A 19,841-nucleotide genomic window follows, 5' to 3' on the forward strand; every position below is an offset into this window, starting at 1 on the left:
AAAAAAAAAGTTGGAGGTGGTTGGCTGCTGGTGGCTTGTGCGGCGGTAAGAGAAGAAGCGGGGGTTGGTGGTTGTAGATTCGGTGTTGGTGTATGGTGGTGAGCAAGGTGGCGGAAAGATCTGGTGGTCGGTTTGGTAGTGGTCTGTTTTTTTTTTTTGTTCGTGACGGTGATGGTGCGCGTGGTGGTGGCGGGGGCTGCGGTTTTTTTTTGTTGGTGGTGGGTGTGGCGGCGGGGCTGGGGGTATGGTGGTGGTTCTTGTTGACGGTGGTGTTGGAGAAGACGTGGGGTGTGGCTGGTGGTGTTGTGGTGGTTGAGTGGTGGCCGTGGTGGTCGAGTCGCGGAAATGGTGGGGGAAATAATTGAGTTTTGAATTATTTGGGTTTTGAATTATTTGGGTGAGATTTTTTATTTTTTTGGATTTTGAGTTATTTGGGTTTTTAGAGAGATGAGAGTAATGAAATTTGTGAGATGAGAGAGAAGTTGATGTGAAAATAATTGATATATAGTGAATTAATTTTTAATTAGGTTGATTAGTGAGGTAGAGAGAGAGTGAGTCTTAAATTAGCATTAATCACTAATTTTAGCCTTAATCCCCCACTTTTCCCCTTCAATCTCAACCCTTCATCCCATCTTTTTAATGGCTCCAAAGAGGACTTAGGGACTCAAAGGTTGGAGGTGGACTCACTTGATCCTTACTCTATATATATATATATATATATATATATATATATATATAAAACTGAGTTGAAACGTTGTGATGCGCCACGTGTCAACCCAACCTTAAATACACGTATTAATTACAGCTGAAATTAAATACAAACATAATAAATGCTATATAAATCTCAGCAAAGTATTAATTATAGTTTAATAAATTTTATTATAAAATTTATATTAAATAATTACGGTGATTTGATTCTAAATTTACTAAAAAGTTATTTTGATAAAAAATCTAAAATGTAAATAATTACGTTCATTGTGAAAAATGCTTTCAATTGAGTATAATTTTCATTATATTTATTAAAATATTTATTTTGATATGTAGAGATGATTAAAGTTAGTGTCTCACAATGTTTTACATTTACGTAAAGAAACATTTTGAGAAAGTTATAAAACTTAGACTATTAAATTAATTAAGAAAAATATATTTGGAAGAGTCGTTGTATATATTAAAAACACAACTTTAAAAAACTACTAAGAGATAAGTTTTTATAGTCTGAGAATGAAAAAAAATTATATTGGACAAATTGAATACATATGAGATTTTGATAGGTTTCAATAGTGTGATAACGAGTATGTGCACGAGTGTGTATGTACATCGTGATCGCGAGTACATTTGAATAATCAAAACAAAAGTAATGATTATTGAGTAATATAGTATTATAAATGATATGAAAAAATAGAAAATACGTTACATTTTTTTTAATATCTTTAATTAAATATGTATAAGTCAAATATAAAATATTGATTATTGACTAACCAAATACTCCATATTACTTTTAGTTAAATATTTTATATGTCTTTGAAGATAAACATCAAAAAATAATATTTGAGAAAGTTCAATCCTATTATATTTACAGGTAATAAACTCTTAAACATCATTATATATATTTGTTTAAAAAAACAAAAGGTGCAAATTTCTCATAGATATGTTTGACACATATTACATGCAAGACACAATCAAAATATTTGAATAAATTGAGTTTGAAATCTATATGTTTGATAGATAAATGTCACATGTTGTACATAAAAAAATAAAAATTACATAAAATTATTTTCACATCATTTTGAATAAATATTAATTAATTTGAGACATAAAGTATCGTGAAATGATATAATTTGAGAACTTATTGTTGATTGTTGTATTATTCGAATAAATTGTATTTTGATTAATATGATATTCCACCAGTCACAAATTTATTTATAAAACGTTGATCATGTATAATTAATTATCACTTATTAGTTTTAATTAAAGCTTTTATGTATTTTATTTTAAAACATTGAAGTTAAACCTGAAAATATTAAATTTGAGAAAAAAATATTTATAAGAGAAAATATTGAAGGTTATATATAAATTATATAATTTTTCTTCAATTATAATCATAAAATATTAAAACAGGCCACGCGAAGCGCGGGATACTACCTAGTTTAAATACAAAACTGGCCAAAATACGAGATATTATAATTAATATACAAAGTCTCTTATTACAAATCCTTTTAAAAATAAAAGAATACAAAATGGAACCAAAACTTTATAAAGTCTTTAATAAAAATCTTCACTTGAAATAAAATCCTTTTGAACTGCAGCGGAAGTAACCTGAAATAAACCAGAAGACAGAAAGGAACTATCCCCATGACAAGTAGCCGAGAAGTAGGGATGTCAATGGATCGGGTTCGGGTCGGGTGAAGCCTCATCCGTCATCCATCCGTCTTTTCAAAATCTCATCCAACCCGTCCGTCATCCGTGAAACATATCATCCGTCATCCATCCATCCATCATCCATGGATGAAACGGGTGGATCGGGTGATAAACGGGTGTTGTGCATTTATAATTTCAAGTTTAAAAAAATGATGTTTTTTTTTTCTCTACAAAAATAAAGTTAGATAATTAATTTAGTTTAACTTTCTAGTGGGTAGGCTTACAAAATATTTATATTGAGAGTAGAAAAATATGAAAATTTAAATATTTTATATCTTAATAATGTGTTATATGTAAAAAAAATTAAATAAAAAATAATAAAATCGGGTGATGGATGGATGGCGGGTGGATGACGGGTGGAATTTCTTCATCCAACCCATCCGTCATCCACATCCGTTTCATCCGTCATCCATCCATCATCCATTTAAATCGGGTTTTCATCCATCTTTTAGGATCGGGTGGATCGGGTTTTGATGGATGCGGGTGAAATTGACATCCCTACCCAGAAGGGAGAAAACACGTCAGCCGAAAATTTGAGTAACAGATAATACCTCAATATAAGCAGAATAGTTTTTGGTCATGGCGTGGAAACACAGACACGTAAAAATAGAAATAAACAGAGAGAATAATAAATACAGTCCCCGATAACTCATAACAAACCAACTCCCTTCTAATTCCATAATATAACACTCTCTTATTCCAATAGTTAACCAAGTCTCATCTCATTACTCCGTCTCACTCATTACTCTATCTCATAATATAATAATCCAATGTAACCATATATCGTATTCTCATCGTTGACCCTAAGACAAAGACAAGGGGTGAGTGAACTGGCGGATAAAACCGCTAAACAATATATCCATCTCAATGTCAATTTCAATCTCATAATAATATAACTCAATAACCATGGTCACTCTCGACCGTAAACATAACTTGGCTCAAAGGCCCCGAAACTAACTCAATACCAATAACCAATTTCCATCTCAATTTCAATATCATCAAAGGTTCAAAGGACCGTGCTCAACACTTAGAGTAAAACTCTAAGCTACTCACCCTCATGTCAAGATAAAAAAAAAAAGACAATTTAAATACGCTACCAACCAAATATAAATCGGAAAATATCCAAGCTTACCATAAACGACAATAACTACAAGTCAATTCCATTCGCTGTATAAGAACTCGAAGAACAGGTGCTCGTAGTAAATTTAACAAAGCCTTTGTTCATGTTGCACTTGCTAATTCATTCTATTTGCAAACTATCTCACAACCAAGAGTACTATAATAAACGCATTCACAGTATCTTATATTAAACCCAAACTCCATTGACATAAGACATCCTTTGTACATATCCCAAACTCTCATGGCAGGGCCGACCCAAGGGGTGTTCAACCCGTGCGGTGGAACAGGGCCCTCAATTTCAAAGGACCCAATTATTCTTGCAACTATTCTAATTCACCTATATATACCATTTAGCGTATTTTAATAATATTGGGAAGCTTGTATCTCAGCTCGTATGGATATCTTATTACTTCCTTGTACATCTCGTGTTCGATTCACATTAGCTACACTTTTTGTAGTTTTAATTTGTAAAAGTGAAATGAAAGGCCTTTACCAAGGCTTGAAACCGTGTCCACCTAGAAGTACTACACCCACGTTGCCACCTTTATTATGATATTTGATGATGGAAACTTTATTTATTCAATATATATCTATTTTGTTTTGCACCAAATTTGAAAAAAATATTGGTAGTTGTTTCTAAAAAAATTCAAGCACTTATTTTAAAATTTAATTTATTATTTCATAGGAATATAGAGTATAATAATAAGGGCCTATTTTATAAATATCTTATAGGATCCCGAAATATTAGGAAAGACCCTGGAGTGATGCACCATAGGCAATATTTTTGTTTTTTGATAATTTTTCATCGATTGTGGTTTTTCAATTCACTCTTTGAGCAATATTTCGAGTATTTTAGTGATGGTTAAGGTCTAAGCTTAAAAAAAAAATTGTACTATCGTAAAAAAATATATATTGTTTCAAAAAAAAAGTATGTGTATTACTAGTCGTATTAGTTAAGGCCCCTTTTCGAGATTTCGCACAGGGCCACTTAAATCTCCCAGACAGCCCTGTCTCATGGTATCCAATAGATCAATTCTAAACCCGTATCACAAGACAATAAAAATATTAATTAACTTAAACCAATTATTAATGATCAAGTATAAATAACAATCAATAATAATTCATCTCAAATAAAAGTTCGGTACACAAGAAGTAGTAATAAATTAATAACAGTTAACACGTTATTGACACAACCTCGAACAATAATAATAATATTAGGATCGGTAGAATTGTGTTACCTTTTATTAAGAATTTATCCGAACTAAGCGTGCAAGTGTCACCTTGAAAGTAAAAAGAACGAACAAGGTGCCAGCCAATGGTATATAGCATGAGAAATCAAATTATTGAAGTCCACAACATGGTTAGATGGAATAATACGTGGATCTTCACAAACTTTATAATAGGATTAGAGTAGATCATTGGCTTAGGGATAGGGGTGTTAACGAGTAGAGCCGAGCCTGAGCTTGGTGTAGATACAGAAAATTTATTAATGTGTCGAATAAATAAAATAAATTAATAAATCTAAGTTAATACTAAATTTTAGCTCGATTTAATTAATTTGCCCCGGTTAAATGAAATACGGGTCGACTCGGATTACAAAATGGGTTATCCGGATTACTAAACCCGAAAAAGATTAAATTTGGGCCAAGTTCACTAATAAACCCATAAATGAGCATGTGAATGTCAAAGTCCACCAAGGGGAATTAAAACTCTAAATAGAGCCATTTTCATTCATTTCAAAGGAGAGAGAAATCATAATCATAAACTTCAGAGAGAAGAAGACACAAAAGCTCTATAAATTCTCTCTACAAGACACCTCTGCAAGCACTCAACAAGCACACCAAAACTGTGCCGCCTGCCCAAGAAATTCAAGTTCAAGCTACAACATTCAAGAGAGAACAATTCGCAGTGACCCTCTCAAGAATACAAATCGACACCTCCTACAGAGTGCATACCACCTCTACAGGTGTCATTCAAATACAACGTTCGCGCCTCTACTACAAACAGTGTTTACGTAATCTACTACGACATTTAGAATCAGAGGATACATTAGAGATTGTACACATAAACTTTCTGATATTAATAAAATTCATTTGTTTCCTATTTTGTATTACATTTATTTTGCGATACAAAATTTGCTGTTACAAATTTTGGTGAACCCGACGTGAAAGTCTCTACCTCTCATCTCTACTGCCGTTTTAATCAAGTCTACCACAACAAGAAGATGTCTACCAATCAAAGCATCTCCTCCAGTGCTTCCAAGAAGACCTACGCAGCTATCCTCGAGGGTACTCCCATTGCTGCTACCTCCTCTGTTGCGCAGTCAGTTGGCATCTCCACAAGAAGAATGGTGAAGAAGGCTGCTGTCAATGCTGCTGCTGCCAGTCTACGCTCTGCACACGTCCCTACAAGGCCGCGCAAGATCTCCGTCGCCTCCATAGCTGCTGCCGCTACAGCACTCCTGGCTGCCTCTCCTCCTTCACGCGAGGAGGTTAGAAGTGTTAAGGTTGACAAAAAGGCTTCCCCTTCCAAATCCAAGGCGTCGCCAAAGAAGAAAGAAACCTCAACTCCTAACGTTGCTTCATTCATGGTGATAAGTGGCGATACTCTTGAGGATCGAATGCAAAAAATGAATGATCTCCTTGAAAAGATGATGAAGGAGAATGAAGAAAAGAACAAGAAAATTGATGAGCTCCAAAAAGAGGTGGTGGCACTCCGTGACAAGAAGGACGACAGCGAGCACGATGACACCGACATGGATGTCAACAGTGATAAAGAAGTTGGTGAGGATGAAAGGGAAAAGCCAAACAATGATATTAGCGCCTTCACTGAAGAGAAGCTACACGAGTTAATAGCCAAGACGATCAAGTGTCAGTTAGATGATAGCTCAACAAGCAGTGGACGCTACATCAAGCCTTATACTAAGAGGATTGACAGTCTACGCATGCCATCTGGTTATCAGCCTCCAAAATTTCAGCAGTTCGACGGGAATGGGAACCCAAAGCAACACATCGCCCACTTCGTCGAGACATGCAACAATGCTGGGACAGAAGGTGATCGTTTGGTGAAGCAGTTTGTGCGTTCTCTCAAAGGGATCGCGTTCGACTGGTACACAGATCTGGACTCTGAGTCAATTGACAGCTGGGGTCGCATGGAAGACGAATTCCTCAACAGATTCTACAGCACTAGGCGCGTCGTCAGCATGAGCGAGTTGATAAAAACAACTCAATGGCAAGACGAGCCTGTCGTCGATTACATCAACAGGTGGCGTGCGCTGATTCTGGAATGCAAGGATCGTTTAAGTGAAACGTCTGCAGTTGAAATGTGTGTCAACGGGATGAACTGGGACATTCTCTATATCTTGAAAGGGATCATGCCGAAGAGCTTCAAAGACCTGGCTGCCCGTGCCCATGACATGGAGATCAGAATCAAAGAACATGGCAGTGCTCGACCAACTTCTTCCAAGGCGCTAAGTGAAAAGAAGGAGTTCAAGAAAACTGACAAGGGCTCTAAGTCATCGATAAAGGAGACAATGGTCATCGAAACCAGCAGTGCACCTGTGAAAATCTCGTCAAAGCCTAAGTATGAAAAGAAGAAAGAGTCATTCTCTTATAACTACCAACGAGACAGGCCTACATTGAAAGAGTTGCAGGCTAAGAAATACCCATTCCCAGTTCGACTTATGCGGGATGCTCGATGACCTCTTAGAGAAGAAGGTTATACAATTGGCGCGAGTCCAAGCGCCCGAGCAAGCAAACAAGACGAACGATCCCAATTCATCATCGTTATCACGGTGGTGAGTCACCCAATTGAAAAGTGTATCACACTCAAGGAGAAGATCATGCAGCTCTCCAAGGAAGGGAAGATCATTCTTGACTTGGATGACACAGTAACCACAAATCAAACTACCGTAGTCTTGGACCAACCTGACGAGCCAATTATACGGCAAGAACAGTGTGTGTATATGTTGCAGTTCAGAAGTTTTGAGCCTGTGGCATTACGGATCCAAGGGTCATTACCGTCGCTACCTCCAATGTCATTGGAAGAAAAACTACCTTCTTGGGATAAGAATGAGGAGAATAAGTATGAAGATGACGATGAAGGTTGGACTTTGGTTACGTTCAAGAAGTCAAAGAAACAAACAAGGCAGACAGCGCAACCTGTTCACCGTCGAAGAAAACAATCAAAGAAGACGAAACCTCGCAAGACGAAGGGAAAGAAAAAGTCCAAAACAGTGGTCAAACCACATGTCTTGCCTATCGATGTACTTGAGCAAGAACCACTAAGTCCCGTCACCTTAAAAGAATTCTTTCCACAAGAGTTCTTAAACAAGGTTACCGTGTGCACCGTCTCAGCTACGGAAGGTGGTGATAAAAAGAAGATAGAGGAAGAAGGCCCAGATGATGTGGTATAATCACAACGGTCTCATTCTAAAAAGGAGAACGAAATAACGGCTGCTCTTGATGCCCTTCCTACAAATATGGGGTGGAAGCAAATCTTTCATCCACCTAAAGAGAAGCGTCAGCTGATCATTCAAGGACTTGAGGAACCTGAGTTGTATGCGGGCAAGATGAAAGACAAAATAGATCCTCCTGAGCAATCAACTGGACACGTCTCCTGCAATGCAGCCTTGAGTTTTTCAGATGAGGATTTACTTCATGGATCCAAACCTCACAACATGCCACTTTATGTGTCCGGGTACATCCGGGGGCAAAAGGTCAAACGCATCTTAATAGATGGAGGATCAGGAGTCAATCTCATGCCAAAAGCCACCATGAACAAATTAGGGATCACGATGGATGAACTCTCCAGTAGTCGAACAATGATTCATGGTTTCAACTTGAATGGGGAGCGCGCGGTTGGCATGATACGCGCGAATCTTACCATGGGTGATCTTTCTTCCGACACATTGTTCCATGTCATGGATGGCAAGACATCGTTCAAACTATTGCTGGGACGACCGTGGAAGCACGAGAATGGAGTTGTCGCCTCAACTCTCCATCAATGCTTGAAGTATTATCGTGGTGGCGAAAGGAAAATAGACGGAGACGCGAAACCTTTCTCTAAGGTCGACTCTTTCTTCGCTGATACAAAATTCTTTGAAGAGAATGGTACTTCCAATGAGTTCATGCCAACCACCATCTCTTCAACAGGAAAAGGAGGTAAGCGGGAAAAGAACATCGTCAAAGAAGATGAAACTGCAAGTCCTGCTAAATAAAATGATGTTAAGAAAGATGTAGACAAGGCCAGCAAAACACCTACTCTTGTTGCATCACCCAAGAAGCAAGAGACGACGCAGAAAACTACACCACCTGTACTACGCTACATCCCGAAGTCTCGCCGCAAAGATGGAGAGAGTCCTTTTGCAGAGTGTCTAACCCCAAAGACAGAGCCTAAGGATAAAAATTCAAGTCAGGTGATCAAGCAGGAATGGGTGGCCAAAGTTGTTACACCTCTGCCAAGTTCATCTCAAACGAAAATTGTGAGACCTCTTCCAACTGGTTTCATCTGCTCATCCAGTCAATCATCAAGTGAGGAAAATAAGAGGATATTTGATTCCAATGCTTACAAGCTACTGACGAAGGCTGGGTATGACTTTACAAATCCGACTCCTCTCGGCAAAGTTATAGAAGTTGAGCCGTACGGTCTTAACAAAGCGCAACATGAAGTATTCAAGCAAGATGGGAGCTTCATGGTGACCAGGGTCGGGCTCGGATATGAATCTCCTGCGCCTATGAAGATTGGTGCTTGTAAAAAAGGGGCTACTACATCTTCTCAACACATCACAGTTGAAGAGGTCTAAGAAAATAAAGAAGAAGAAAAGATACATTCATCTTCAGTCTTTGATCGAATAAGTCCGACTGCAGGAAAGTCTCGTCCTTATGTATTTATAAGGCTGGGAAAGCCAAGTGCTTCAATTAAACACACTTCTGCTTTCGCTAAGCTGGGCAATCAAGGTGAGAGTGAAGTCAGAACATCAACATCCTCGTTGCACACAAGCAAGAAATGCACAATCTATGATCGCTTTGGCACTCCATCAAAAATGGTCTTCAGTCGACTAGGGGCTCCCAAGAATAATTTTGATGAGGGCCGTCCTCTCTCAACTTCTGCAAAACAAAATGAAGAGGAAGTAAGAGTAAGTGATGACTTGAGAAGCGCAATACCATCTCGCATGAAGCGTATGCAAGTAGTGGATATCATCTAGCATGAGCCACTCAAGGCAAGGAGGCGCGTACTAGTTCTAACAAGCCAGTCAAAAAGTGTTGAAGAGCCTGTTCCTTCATCTTCACGTCCCTCTGGTCCAAAGAAGCCAAGAGATTTAGAAGTTACAACGTCGTCATATCACATCACAGTAGAAGAGATACCTGACAAGAATGAAGAAGTTGAGACCAACGAGGCCCCTAAAACACTTGAAGACGAGGGACAATCTACTGTAGATGAACTCAAGGAACTAAACTTGGGAACTAATGAAGATCCTCGACCCATTTATGTCAGCGCTCTGCTGACTAAAGAAGAAGAAGAGGAGTACTACAAGTTGTTGGTCGAGTACAAATATGTCTTCGCTTGAAGCTATAAAGAGATGCCTGGACTCAGCCCAAAAATTGCAGTTCATCGCCTAGCAATCAAGAAGGGCACCAATCCCAAAAAGCAGTCTCAACGTCGTTTTAGGGCAGAGCTTGCACCTGAAATAGAAAAGGAAGTCAACAAACTCATAGAAGCAGGTTTCATTCGCGAAGTCAAATATTCTACCTGGATAGCAAACATTGTCCCAGTAAGAAAGAAGAATGGACAATTGCGCATATGTGTCGACTTCAGAGACCTTAATGATGCATGCCCGAAGGATTATTTCCCTTTGCCAGTTACAGAGTTGATGATTGACGCAACCACTGGTCATGAAGCACTCTCATTCATGGATTGTACTGCTGGTTATAATCAAATATATATGGCACCTAAAGATCAAGAAGCAACAAGTTTTCGAACCCCAAAAGGAATCTTCTACTACACGGTTATGCCGTTTGGATTGAAGAATGCTGGCGCTACGTACCAACACGCAATGCAAAAGATCTTCGATGACATGCTGCATAATGCAATAGAGTGTTATGTTAATGACGTGGTGGTCAAATCAAAGAAAAGAGAAGACCATATCAAAGACCTTCAAACCGTCTTTGAAAGACTTAGAAAGTGTCAACTCAAGATGAATCCACTCGAGTGTGCATTTGGCGTCACATCTCGGAAGTTCTTGGGGTTTGTGGTCAGGCATAGAGGCATTAAAATTGACCAAACAAAAACCAAAGCCATCAACGAAATGCCGGAACCAAAGACATTGAAAGAGTTGCGTGGATTGCAAGGACGTTTGGCATACATCCGAAGGTTCATCTCTAACTTAGCCGGGCGTTGCCAGCTGTTCAGCCATCTCATGAAAAAGAATGCTCCATTTCAATGGGATGAAAAATGCAAAAATGCTTTTGATAGCATCAAGAAGTACTTGGCCAATGCGCCAGTTCTGGGGGCACTAATTCCAGGAAAGCCACTTGTCTTCTACATTGCAGCACAAGAACGCTCACTGGGGGCAATGGTATGCGTCTGCATGTAGTGCCTCAACTTCTGGGTGATCTCAAAAGCTGATTCAATAAAGTACATACTCTCAAGACCAGTCTTGTCTGGAAGACTTGCGAAATGGGCAGTGTTACTTAAGCAGTATGACTTGGTGTTCGTGCCTCAAAAGGCTGTGAAAGGTCAAGCTATCGCCGACTTCTTTGCTAATCATCCAGTGCCAGCAGAGTGGGAAATTTCAGATGACCTCCCAGGAGAAGAAATTTTCTACATGGACGTTCTACCTCCATGGCAGATGTACTTTAATAGAGCTACAAGGCAAGATGGAGCTGGAGCTGGAGTTGTGTTCGTAACTTCACAAAATCATCTCATGCCATATGCCTTTACACTCACTCAGTTGTGCACAAATAATATGGCAGAATACCAAGCTCTCATACTCGGCCTTCAAATGGCGATCGAAATAGGTGTCAGGGATATGGACATATATGGAGACTCAAAGCTGGTGGTCAATCAAGTCCTTGGTGAATATGAAGTGAAAAAGGAAGACTTGATTCCCTACCATCAACAGGCATTACAACTGCTGAATCAACTTGACGACATCCATGTTGGTCATGTGCCAAGGAGTGCCAATAAGTTGGCTGACGCGCTTGCTAATATTGCAGCCACTTTGGCACTGGGGGTAGAAGAGTCTATGCAAGTCCCAGTCTGCAACCGTTGGGCAGTATCTTTCCTTGAAGGGGAAGAAAATGTAGACACAACCAACATGATATGCGTCTACACAGCCGAAGAAGATGATTGGCGTCAACCTATCATTGATTTCTTGGACCACCAAAAATTACCTGATGATCCCAGACACAAGGTTGAGATACGTCGACGTACTCCAAAGTTTATTCACTATAAAGGGACACTCTACAGACGTTCTTTCTCAGGCTAATGGTTGAGATGTCTAAGCAAGGACGAAGCTGCTGAAGCAATGCATGAAGATCACTCTGGTATTTATGGCGCTCACCAATCTGGGCCTAAACTTCATGATCGTGTAAAGAAAATGGGGTATTACTGGCCAACCATGGTGCAAGATTGTATGGACTTCGTGAAAAAATGTGAACCTTGTCAGTTCTACGCAAATTTCATACACCAACCGCCAGAGCCGTTGCACCCCACTGTTTCTTCATGGACTTTTGAAGCTTGGGGTCTTGATTTTGTGGGACCACTTACTCCAAAAGCCTCAAATAGACACGAGTATATCCTCGCCGCCACTGACTACTTCTCAAAATGGGCAGAAGCCATCACACTACGGGAAGTGAAGAAAGAAAATGTTGTGGACTTCATTATAACCCAAATCATCTACAGATATGGTGTACCTCAACGTATCACAACTGACAATGGGAAACAATTTTTCAACCATCTGATGACAAGTCTGGGAGAAAAATTCAAGTTCAAACAATACAAGTCATCCATGTACAATGCTTCTGCAAATGGTCTGGCTGAAGCCTTCAATAAGACCCTTTGCAACTTGTTGAGAAAAGTAGTAGCAAAGTCAAAGCGAGACTGGCATGAAAGAATTGGTGAGGCGTTGTGGGCATATCGTACCACATGCAAAACACCTACTCAAGCAATCCCGTGCGCGTTGGTGTATGGAGTTGAGGCCGTGTTGCCTTTGGAGTTGCAGATCCCTTCCTTACGCATTGCTATTCAGGAAGGACTCACGGATGACGAAAATGACAAATTGCGATTAGCAGAGTTGGAAGCTCCTGATGAAAAAAGATTAGAAGCTCAACAAAAACTCCAGTGCTATCAATAAAGATTGTCACGCGTATTCAACAAAAAGGTGTGCCCTCGATCTTTCCAAGTAGGAGACCTCGTCCTTGCAGTACGAAGGCCAATCATCACCTCTCACAAGCCAATTGGTAAATTCACCTCTAAGTGGGATGGTCCATACGTGGTACAGGAGGTCTACACAAATGGTGCTTACAAAATTGTGGATGAAGATGACGTTCGTATAGGCCTAATCAATGGGAAGTTTTTGAAGCGTTACTATTCTTAAACCCTAACAGTGAAGGCTCCTAAGCAAGAGCGTAAACTGCACACCAAAGCTCTTAAGAAAAAGGTTAAACTGCATACCAAAAAAAAAAAAAATCCTTCCGTCCTTATGAACTACGTCGGCTTGATCTTGTAAGGTACTTCGTGCTTTACAGGTACGTAGGCAGCTTGGGTGAACATGTAGCTCAAGTGAAGCCACACTTCTAAACAAACATCATCTCTCTTTATGAACTACGTCGGCTTGATCTTGTAAAGTACTTCGTGCTTTACAGGTACGTAGGCAATCTGGGTGAACATGTAGCTCAAGTGCAGCCACACCTCTAAACAAACATCAACCCTCCTTATGAACTACGTCGGCTTGATCTTGTAAAGTACTTTCTGCTTTACAGGTACTTAGGCAGCTTGAGTGAACATGTAGCTTGAGCGCAGCCACACTTCCAAATAAAAAAACATGTCTCTTTAAACCATGTTGTCTTGATCTTGTTAAGTGCAATTTTGTGCTTTAGAGAAATGTACGCCGTTGCTCGTAGAGACTTCTCAAAAATATGTTGCAATAATCTGGGATGTTGTAGATACCCAGTATCTGCTGAGACTCCAACAAACACCCGATGATTATCGGACTATAACATGCTTTGGAATCGCGGCGTTTGATCGATAGTTTGTGTACAACTTTACGTCGGAAAACTTAAAATGATTTCGAAAATAAAACATTTCAAAACATTTCAAAAATACCTGGAGTGTTTAATGCACGACGACGGGGTCACAATGACACTAACTAGGGTCAAAACCGACACCGGACCAAAAACCAACTCAAAAATTCAAATCCCGACTCCAACAACGAGTCAAACCGAGTCAACCACCAAAAACAAAACTTTCAAAACCTTCTATGCTAAGATTTCCCGGATTTATGTATGGTCAAGTACCAAACATATGACTACAAATCCTAGGATAGAACAAATCATGATTGCTCTTGTGTGAAAGCGACAAGACAACTCGAAGACCCGCGACGTGGCTCGCGCCTCTTTGAGCAGCCCAGGTGGCCACGTCGCTCAAAATTCACACAACCACTTATTTTCCTATAAATACCCCTCAAATTCCCCCATTTGAGAACTTACGCGAGTGTCCGCCCCCTCTTTTCTCTCTTAAAATTCTCGACTCGACTTCTTAAGTCACAATCCGACGCGTATTTACGACCTACCGATCGTAAATACAAGCCTTACACATTGTTTGGTACCGTCATCGTGCATTAAATCACTTGACCGATCACTTCGACCACTACACCGTCACTAATCTTAAAACACTCTTTTTACTTACCAAAACGGTTTCTCGCCATAACCAAACATGTAAGTATGAGGGTGTAAAAATCCTTCTTTTATCATGTTTTTATTTGTTTCATGAATACAACATGCTAAAACATGCATAACATGAACCAAAACATGGAATAAACGAGCCAAAACTGATTTTTTGCCTGATACAGAAGCCCCTTAGTTCGCCGGCTTGCCCGCGCCTAAATGGGGTGTCCAGGTCAGAACTCAACCGTGTTTGTTCTCGTCTTTCCCATTTAATTCATTTTCGTATTTGCAATCGGTTTTTACCGTTTCAAATATTTTCAAACCCTTTTTTTTATTTCATTTGTTTTAACCATAAAACATTTTTCACCCTTGGTTCCTCATACCATGACGGTTAAATCCGTGTTTCGGTGATAATATTTGGTTAATAACATTTAAAAGGTATTTTAAAGCCTTTTATTACATTTTTGGGAGGTATTTTAAAGCCTTTCATCACTTCTTTACATTTTCGAAACAAACATATTAGTCCCCAACACAAAGTCATCCTTGGTTCTACATACCATGCCGGATTTTAATCCGGGTACGATGATGAGTATCGACTAATTACATCCAAATGAACTTAAAACAATTAGTTCATAATTGTTTTCAAAATTATTCATGTCAAGCTTGTCAAGTCGAACCCGACACCGAATATCATCAAAAAAATGATGATTATTCGAGTCTCGTTCCTCAAATCAACAAATGCGGTCTAAACGACCCTTTCAAGTCAAATCGGGTTCAAATACCCATTTTCCAACACGTTTTATAACGTTTTCTAAATGGCCAGAATACGGCATATAACCGTAGGTTGACCCGCGCCTCAAGCATGCCTTTTCTTTCTCATTTTCAAAACCAGGGGAGGCCCCTTGTACCGCCGGCTGGCTCGCGCCTCATGTAGCCGTCTGGTACAGGACCTGCTCCCTTTCCAGCACTCGTCTAGGACGATCCCGACTCCGGTTAGCCCGGATATAGGACGGATCAGATGACTATTTGCTTATTCAAAATCATACTTGCAAAACGCTTTACCAAGACAAACGGATCACGTTATGCACCCTAAACCTAATTTGGTAAATGGATGTTTAATTTCCGTCTTGCATGCAAATCAACCATAAATCCAACTCGACATCTTATACTTGATACTTGGATTAAATCAACCGACTTAGAAAGCTCTCACATGTTAGGTTTAAATTATTGGATGCGCATCCATGCATTTAAACCGTTTTATCCTTTTGCATTCAACCAATCAAGATCGATCAGTAGAGGCCGCTACCGCGGGCGGGATTGGGTGTCTGATTAAAGGGCTTCCCAATACATACCTTCACCTCTTACTCAGAAACTTTGGATAGTGGACGACCTTACCCAGGGCGTACAAGAGTCATTCTAGAGATAGGATGCTAAAGAGGGACGATTTCCTTATCTTTAGTACCTATGTCAAACGCTGCTTTTTGCTTCGATTTGACCGAGGTATAAAGTGGATTTCGAACGGGTTCCAAGCATCCCACAAATGCTTGGTGGGGACTCCGAACATCTCTAATCGTTTCGAGACCCTTACCGAGACGAAACCGACCAATCTAAAACGATCCGGTCGAAATCATTTTTACGCCGCCGAGCGTGGCTTTCAAAAGACCGCTATACGTCCAACAGATTGACTTGGCGTGTAGGTGGCTATGTCCACAGATTGGCGACTCTGCTGGGGAAAACTAGGACACTTACGTCTTTGTGATCCTTAGATGGTGAGACTTGAACGGGGTCTTGATTGGAATGCATTAATTGATATTACGGTCACGGTCGGGTTCCCTGTCCGGGCCCACAACCTAACCCTTTTCGACCAATTGGCTCATCTCGTCGGCGTGAGTTTTATCATCCCCGCGTTTCGAATCCCGATTGAGTCAAGCATACCATTGACGTTACACATTTCTGTTTCGTTAAAGAGCTTTCAATTCGAGCACGAGGCTAGGGCACCCTCCTTACACATTTTGTTTGGATTGGTATCCCTCTCGCAAATCGGGGTTTGATTGCTTGGTGTGTAACCCACCCTTCTAAGCCAAAACCCGTGTCAGCATAATGCATAATATAATGAACTGTGAGTGCTTATATGCTACTTGATCATAAGTCCTTCCGCGTCATTTTCAAAACTTTCAAAAAAACACCCTTTTGTGCCGTCGTAATGACGATTTTCAAACTTTGTTCTTATAACCATTTCAACACGCCTTTCTAGGCCGTCGTAATGACGATTTTCAAACTCGGTTTTCTACAACCATTTCGAATCATCTTTTTACGCCGTTATAATCGCCGCATCTAGACACGGATTTCAACCCATTTTCCGCCGACAATGGCTCTTTCAAAACCCGAGAAAAGTACACACCCTTTTCTCGAAACACTTTTGAGATCCCGAGGACCATGCACCATCCCCGAGACCTCTTCAAACATTTCAAACTCAATTTTCAAAACATACAATTTTGAATTTTAAAAACCGTCTTGGGAGACGATACACTGTTTTCCGAGCCGACTCAAACTCAAACCGTCTTTTGCAAATAAACTTAAGACAACCCTTTCAACTGATCGACTTGCGGAGATCTCTATCTTCAGAAGCCGTCCATAAAGTGACAAATGAATCTTTTTGAAAATTTCTATTTTCGAAAATTTCAGTCCACCATTCCAATTCTGCCTCGTGTCTATCGAGTCGAAGCAAACGTACTTATGGGTCTTTACTTATGAGTCGTCTCACCACGAGACCCGTCCAATGACGTCACACCGTTACATTGGACTTGTGTCAAAAGTTCGGTCAACACCGTCACGTCATAAATCGAGTCAGCACCGAGGAACCACACACGGTCACCCTCTTCTTGTTGAGTCTGATCTTTGTCTTGTCCTTTGTGTTGTCTGCGTTCAGTCTTTGAACCGTGTCGGATTGAGTTATAATGTGAGCCGTTTTTCTGCCTCAGAGTCATGGCCTTGTCTTCAACTTCGTCTGTCAACAACAACAACAACAACGATAACAACAGAGATGTGACGACTGATCAGCTAGCCAGCCTGCTCACCGCTCTTAAGGTCACCCTGGATCGCGTCGAGACCCGTATCGACGCCATGGAAAACAAGGAAACTGGAGAACATAATGCTCCACCTCTGACTGAATCTGAGAAGAGGCTAAAGCTCTTGGAAGAATAATTCCTAGCTCGGGGTAACAATATCCATCTTGAGAACAACCGAAGGTTCGAACCTGTTGGGGATCAATTACCTGACAACTTTACCCTGACTGACGTACGTAAGTTCAAAGGAGTGGAGGACCCGCTCAATCATATCCGTGTCTTCAAAGACTACATGGCCATTAAGGGGGTCAAACATGAACTTTTCACCCGGATCTTTCCGTCCTCGCTGGAACCGATCCCTCGCCAATGGTACTACTCCCTTGATCGAAAAAACCTTACTACTTGGGATGAGGTCGCAGTTGAATTCGCCAAACAATATGCTGACAATGTTGAAATCCAAGCCAATACCCGTACTCTCGAGGTTCTTACCCAGAACGACAAGGAGGGGTTCACCGAGTTCTTAACCCGTTGGAGGAGGGTAAGTACTCAGTTGGTCAGTAAGCCGAGTGAATCAACTTTGGTGGAAAAGTTCGTCAACAATCTCCACCAAGTGTACGCCAACTTACTAAGGTACCAAAATATTAAGACCTTCCAGGATCTACAAATTCTGGGGACACGCATTGAAGACGACCTCCGAAAGGGTGTCCTAGCCAAGACCACTGGCAGAGGCTACCAAGGATCCACCTCGACCGGATCCTATCCCTACGGCCAAACAAACAAAATTGGTGAGGTCAATCTCGTTGAACCATCTGCTAAGAGAGTTGAGCGCCCCCAGAGAATGTTCACTAATATAGGGTCAACTTATGCAAGTGCCCTGAAAAGGCTCATGGACCAGGGAAAGCTACAACCAATCGGACCCACCCCGGATCCGACCGATGCTAAGAAATCCCGCTTCTGGAACCCCAATGCCTATTGTCAGTACCATCAAGGGAAAGGGCATGATACAGAAACCTGTTTCAAACTCAAACACATCATCTAAGACATGATTGAGAAAGGGGATTTACCTTTACCCCCGCCGACTAAGCCAAACAACAAACCAAATACTCTGGGAATCCACGCCATCTCCAACGATGAGCCAACTCTGGACTGCTCTCACCTCATCCTGCCAGTTGATGACGAGGTGAACGCTTTCGAAAAGGATCCATCAGACGGGGTGTTCGTGTTCAGTGCCGCCACTATGCTCACTATGTTCCAACAGGTTGAGGAAGCCATAGCCAGGCCAGTCTCTCCGAAAGGATCACCCGACTTGACGATGCCTACCGTCGACTTATCTTCAATCCTCCGCCACCACGCCCGAGGGAGAGTACCCCGAGCGCCTGAAACTACCCTCACTAGGATAGATTACTCCCGCAACCATTCTGGCATGCACCTCACAATAATCACCCTCACAATAATCAAACCCACAAAAACTACCCTCACAAAAACTACCCTCACAAAAATATCCCTCACAAAAACTGCCCACCAAGGAATACCCCTCCAAGGTGCCTTCGAGATCCTAAAATCAATAGCATCTGAAGAGATAATGTTGAAGATGTCTACCTTGTCCCAGAGAAAGAGAAACGTGCGAAAGAGATCGGTCATCTTACCCGGCCCAGACGCCCCTATCAGAACCCTAACAATCCAACGGTCGTCCCAACAACGAACGACTAAGTCGTCCCAGACGTAGACACTCAACCAAGAGCTCCTGAGAATTTAATCCTCAAACAGCTTCAGAAGGCAAAAGCCGAGATCTCGATCTGGCAACTGATCGCGACATCTTTTGAGCATCGACATGCTTTGCTGCAACCCTTGAGGAAACTTACCGTGCCCTCAACCTCTTCCCCTGAAGAAATATTGGCGCACATGACGAGGGACGCCCCTGATTTGAACAACCCAGACGTCTTCTCCGACGAAGATATCCCTCCCTTCGGAGCCAACCATAACCTTGCCCTGCACATTACCGTACAATGTCTCAAGAAGAATGTGCCCATGGTCCTTGTGGATGATGGATCCGCGGTGAATGTCATTCCCCTTGATGCGTGTATTTTATATAAGGTTTTTACCTCATTTTTACATGCATTTCTGTACTATTTACGTGGCATCTAGCTACAAATACCCCCGAATATTCTACTTTGGTTCATTTTATGTAAATTGCAGGAATAAACCAAAGAGGAGATAAATCGAGCCTAAACTCATCCCATTTGCATGCATTTATGGAGAACAAGGAGCCGAAGCTTGGAATCTATCACTTTGAAGACGCGTGAACTGGTTTCGGAAGGTGTCTAGTGCCTAAACGTGCCAAAATATCTCGATC

The 19,841-nt window shown here is 40.9% G+C and overlaps 2 protein-coding genes across 2 annotated transcripts; both read left to right on the forward strand.

Moving 5' to 3' along the window:
* The first annotated feature begins 10,117 nt into the window (after positions 1-10,117).
* LOC141628169 (uncharacterized) lies at positions 10,118-12,025 on the forward strand. Its single transcript, XM_074441342.1, has 2 exons — positions 10,118-10,639; positions 11,132-12,025. The coding sequence occupies exons 1-2, from the start codon at positions 10,118-10,120 to the stop codon at positions 12,023-12,025; spliced, it is 1,416 nt and encodes a 471-aa protein (XP_074297443.1).
* Positions 12,026-12,547: 522 nt separating this feature from the next.
* Positions 12,548-12,892, forward strand: LOC141628170 (uncharacterized). Its single transcript, XM_074441343.1, has one exon. It carries the CDS (start codon positions 12,548-12,550, stop codon positions 12,890-12,892), a length of 345 nt encoding a protein of 114 aa, XP_074297444.1.
* The last annotated feature ends 6,949 nt before the right edge of the window (positions 12,893-19,841 follow it).

Source organism: Silene latifolia, chromosome Y (genome assembly GCF_048544455.1).
Source record: "Silene latifolia isolate original U9 population chromosome Y, ASM4854445v1, whole genome shotgun sequence".
Taxonomy (NCBI): domain Eukaryota; kingdom Viridiplantae; phylum Streptophyta; class Magnoliopsida; order Caryophyllales; family Caryophyllaceae; genus Silene; species Silene latifolia.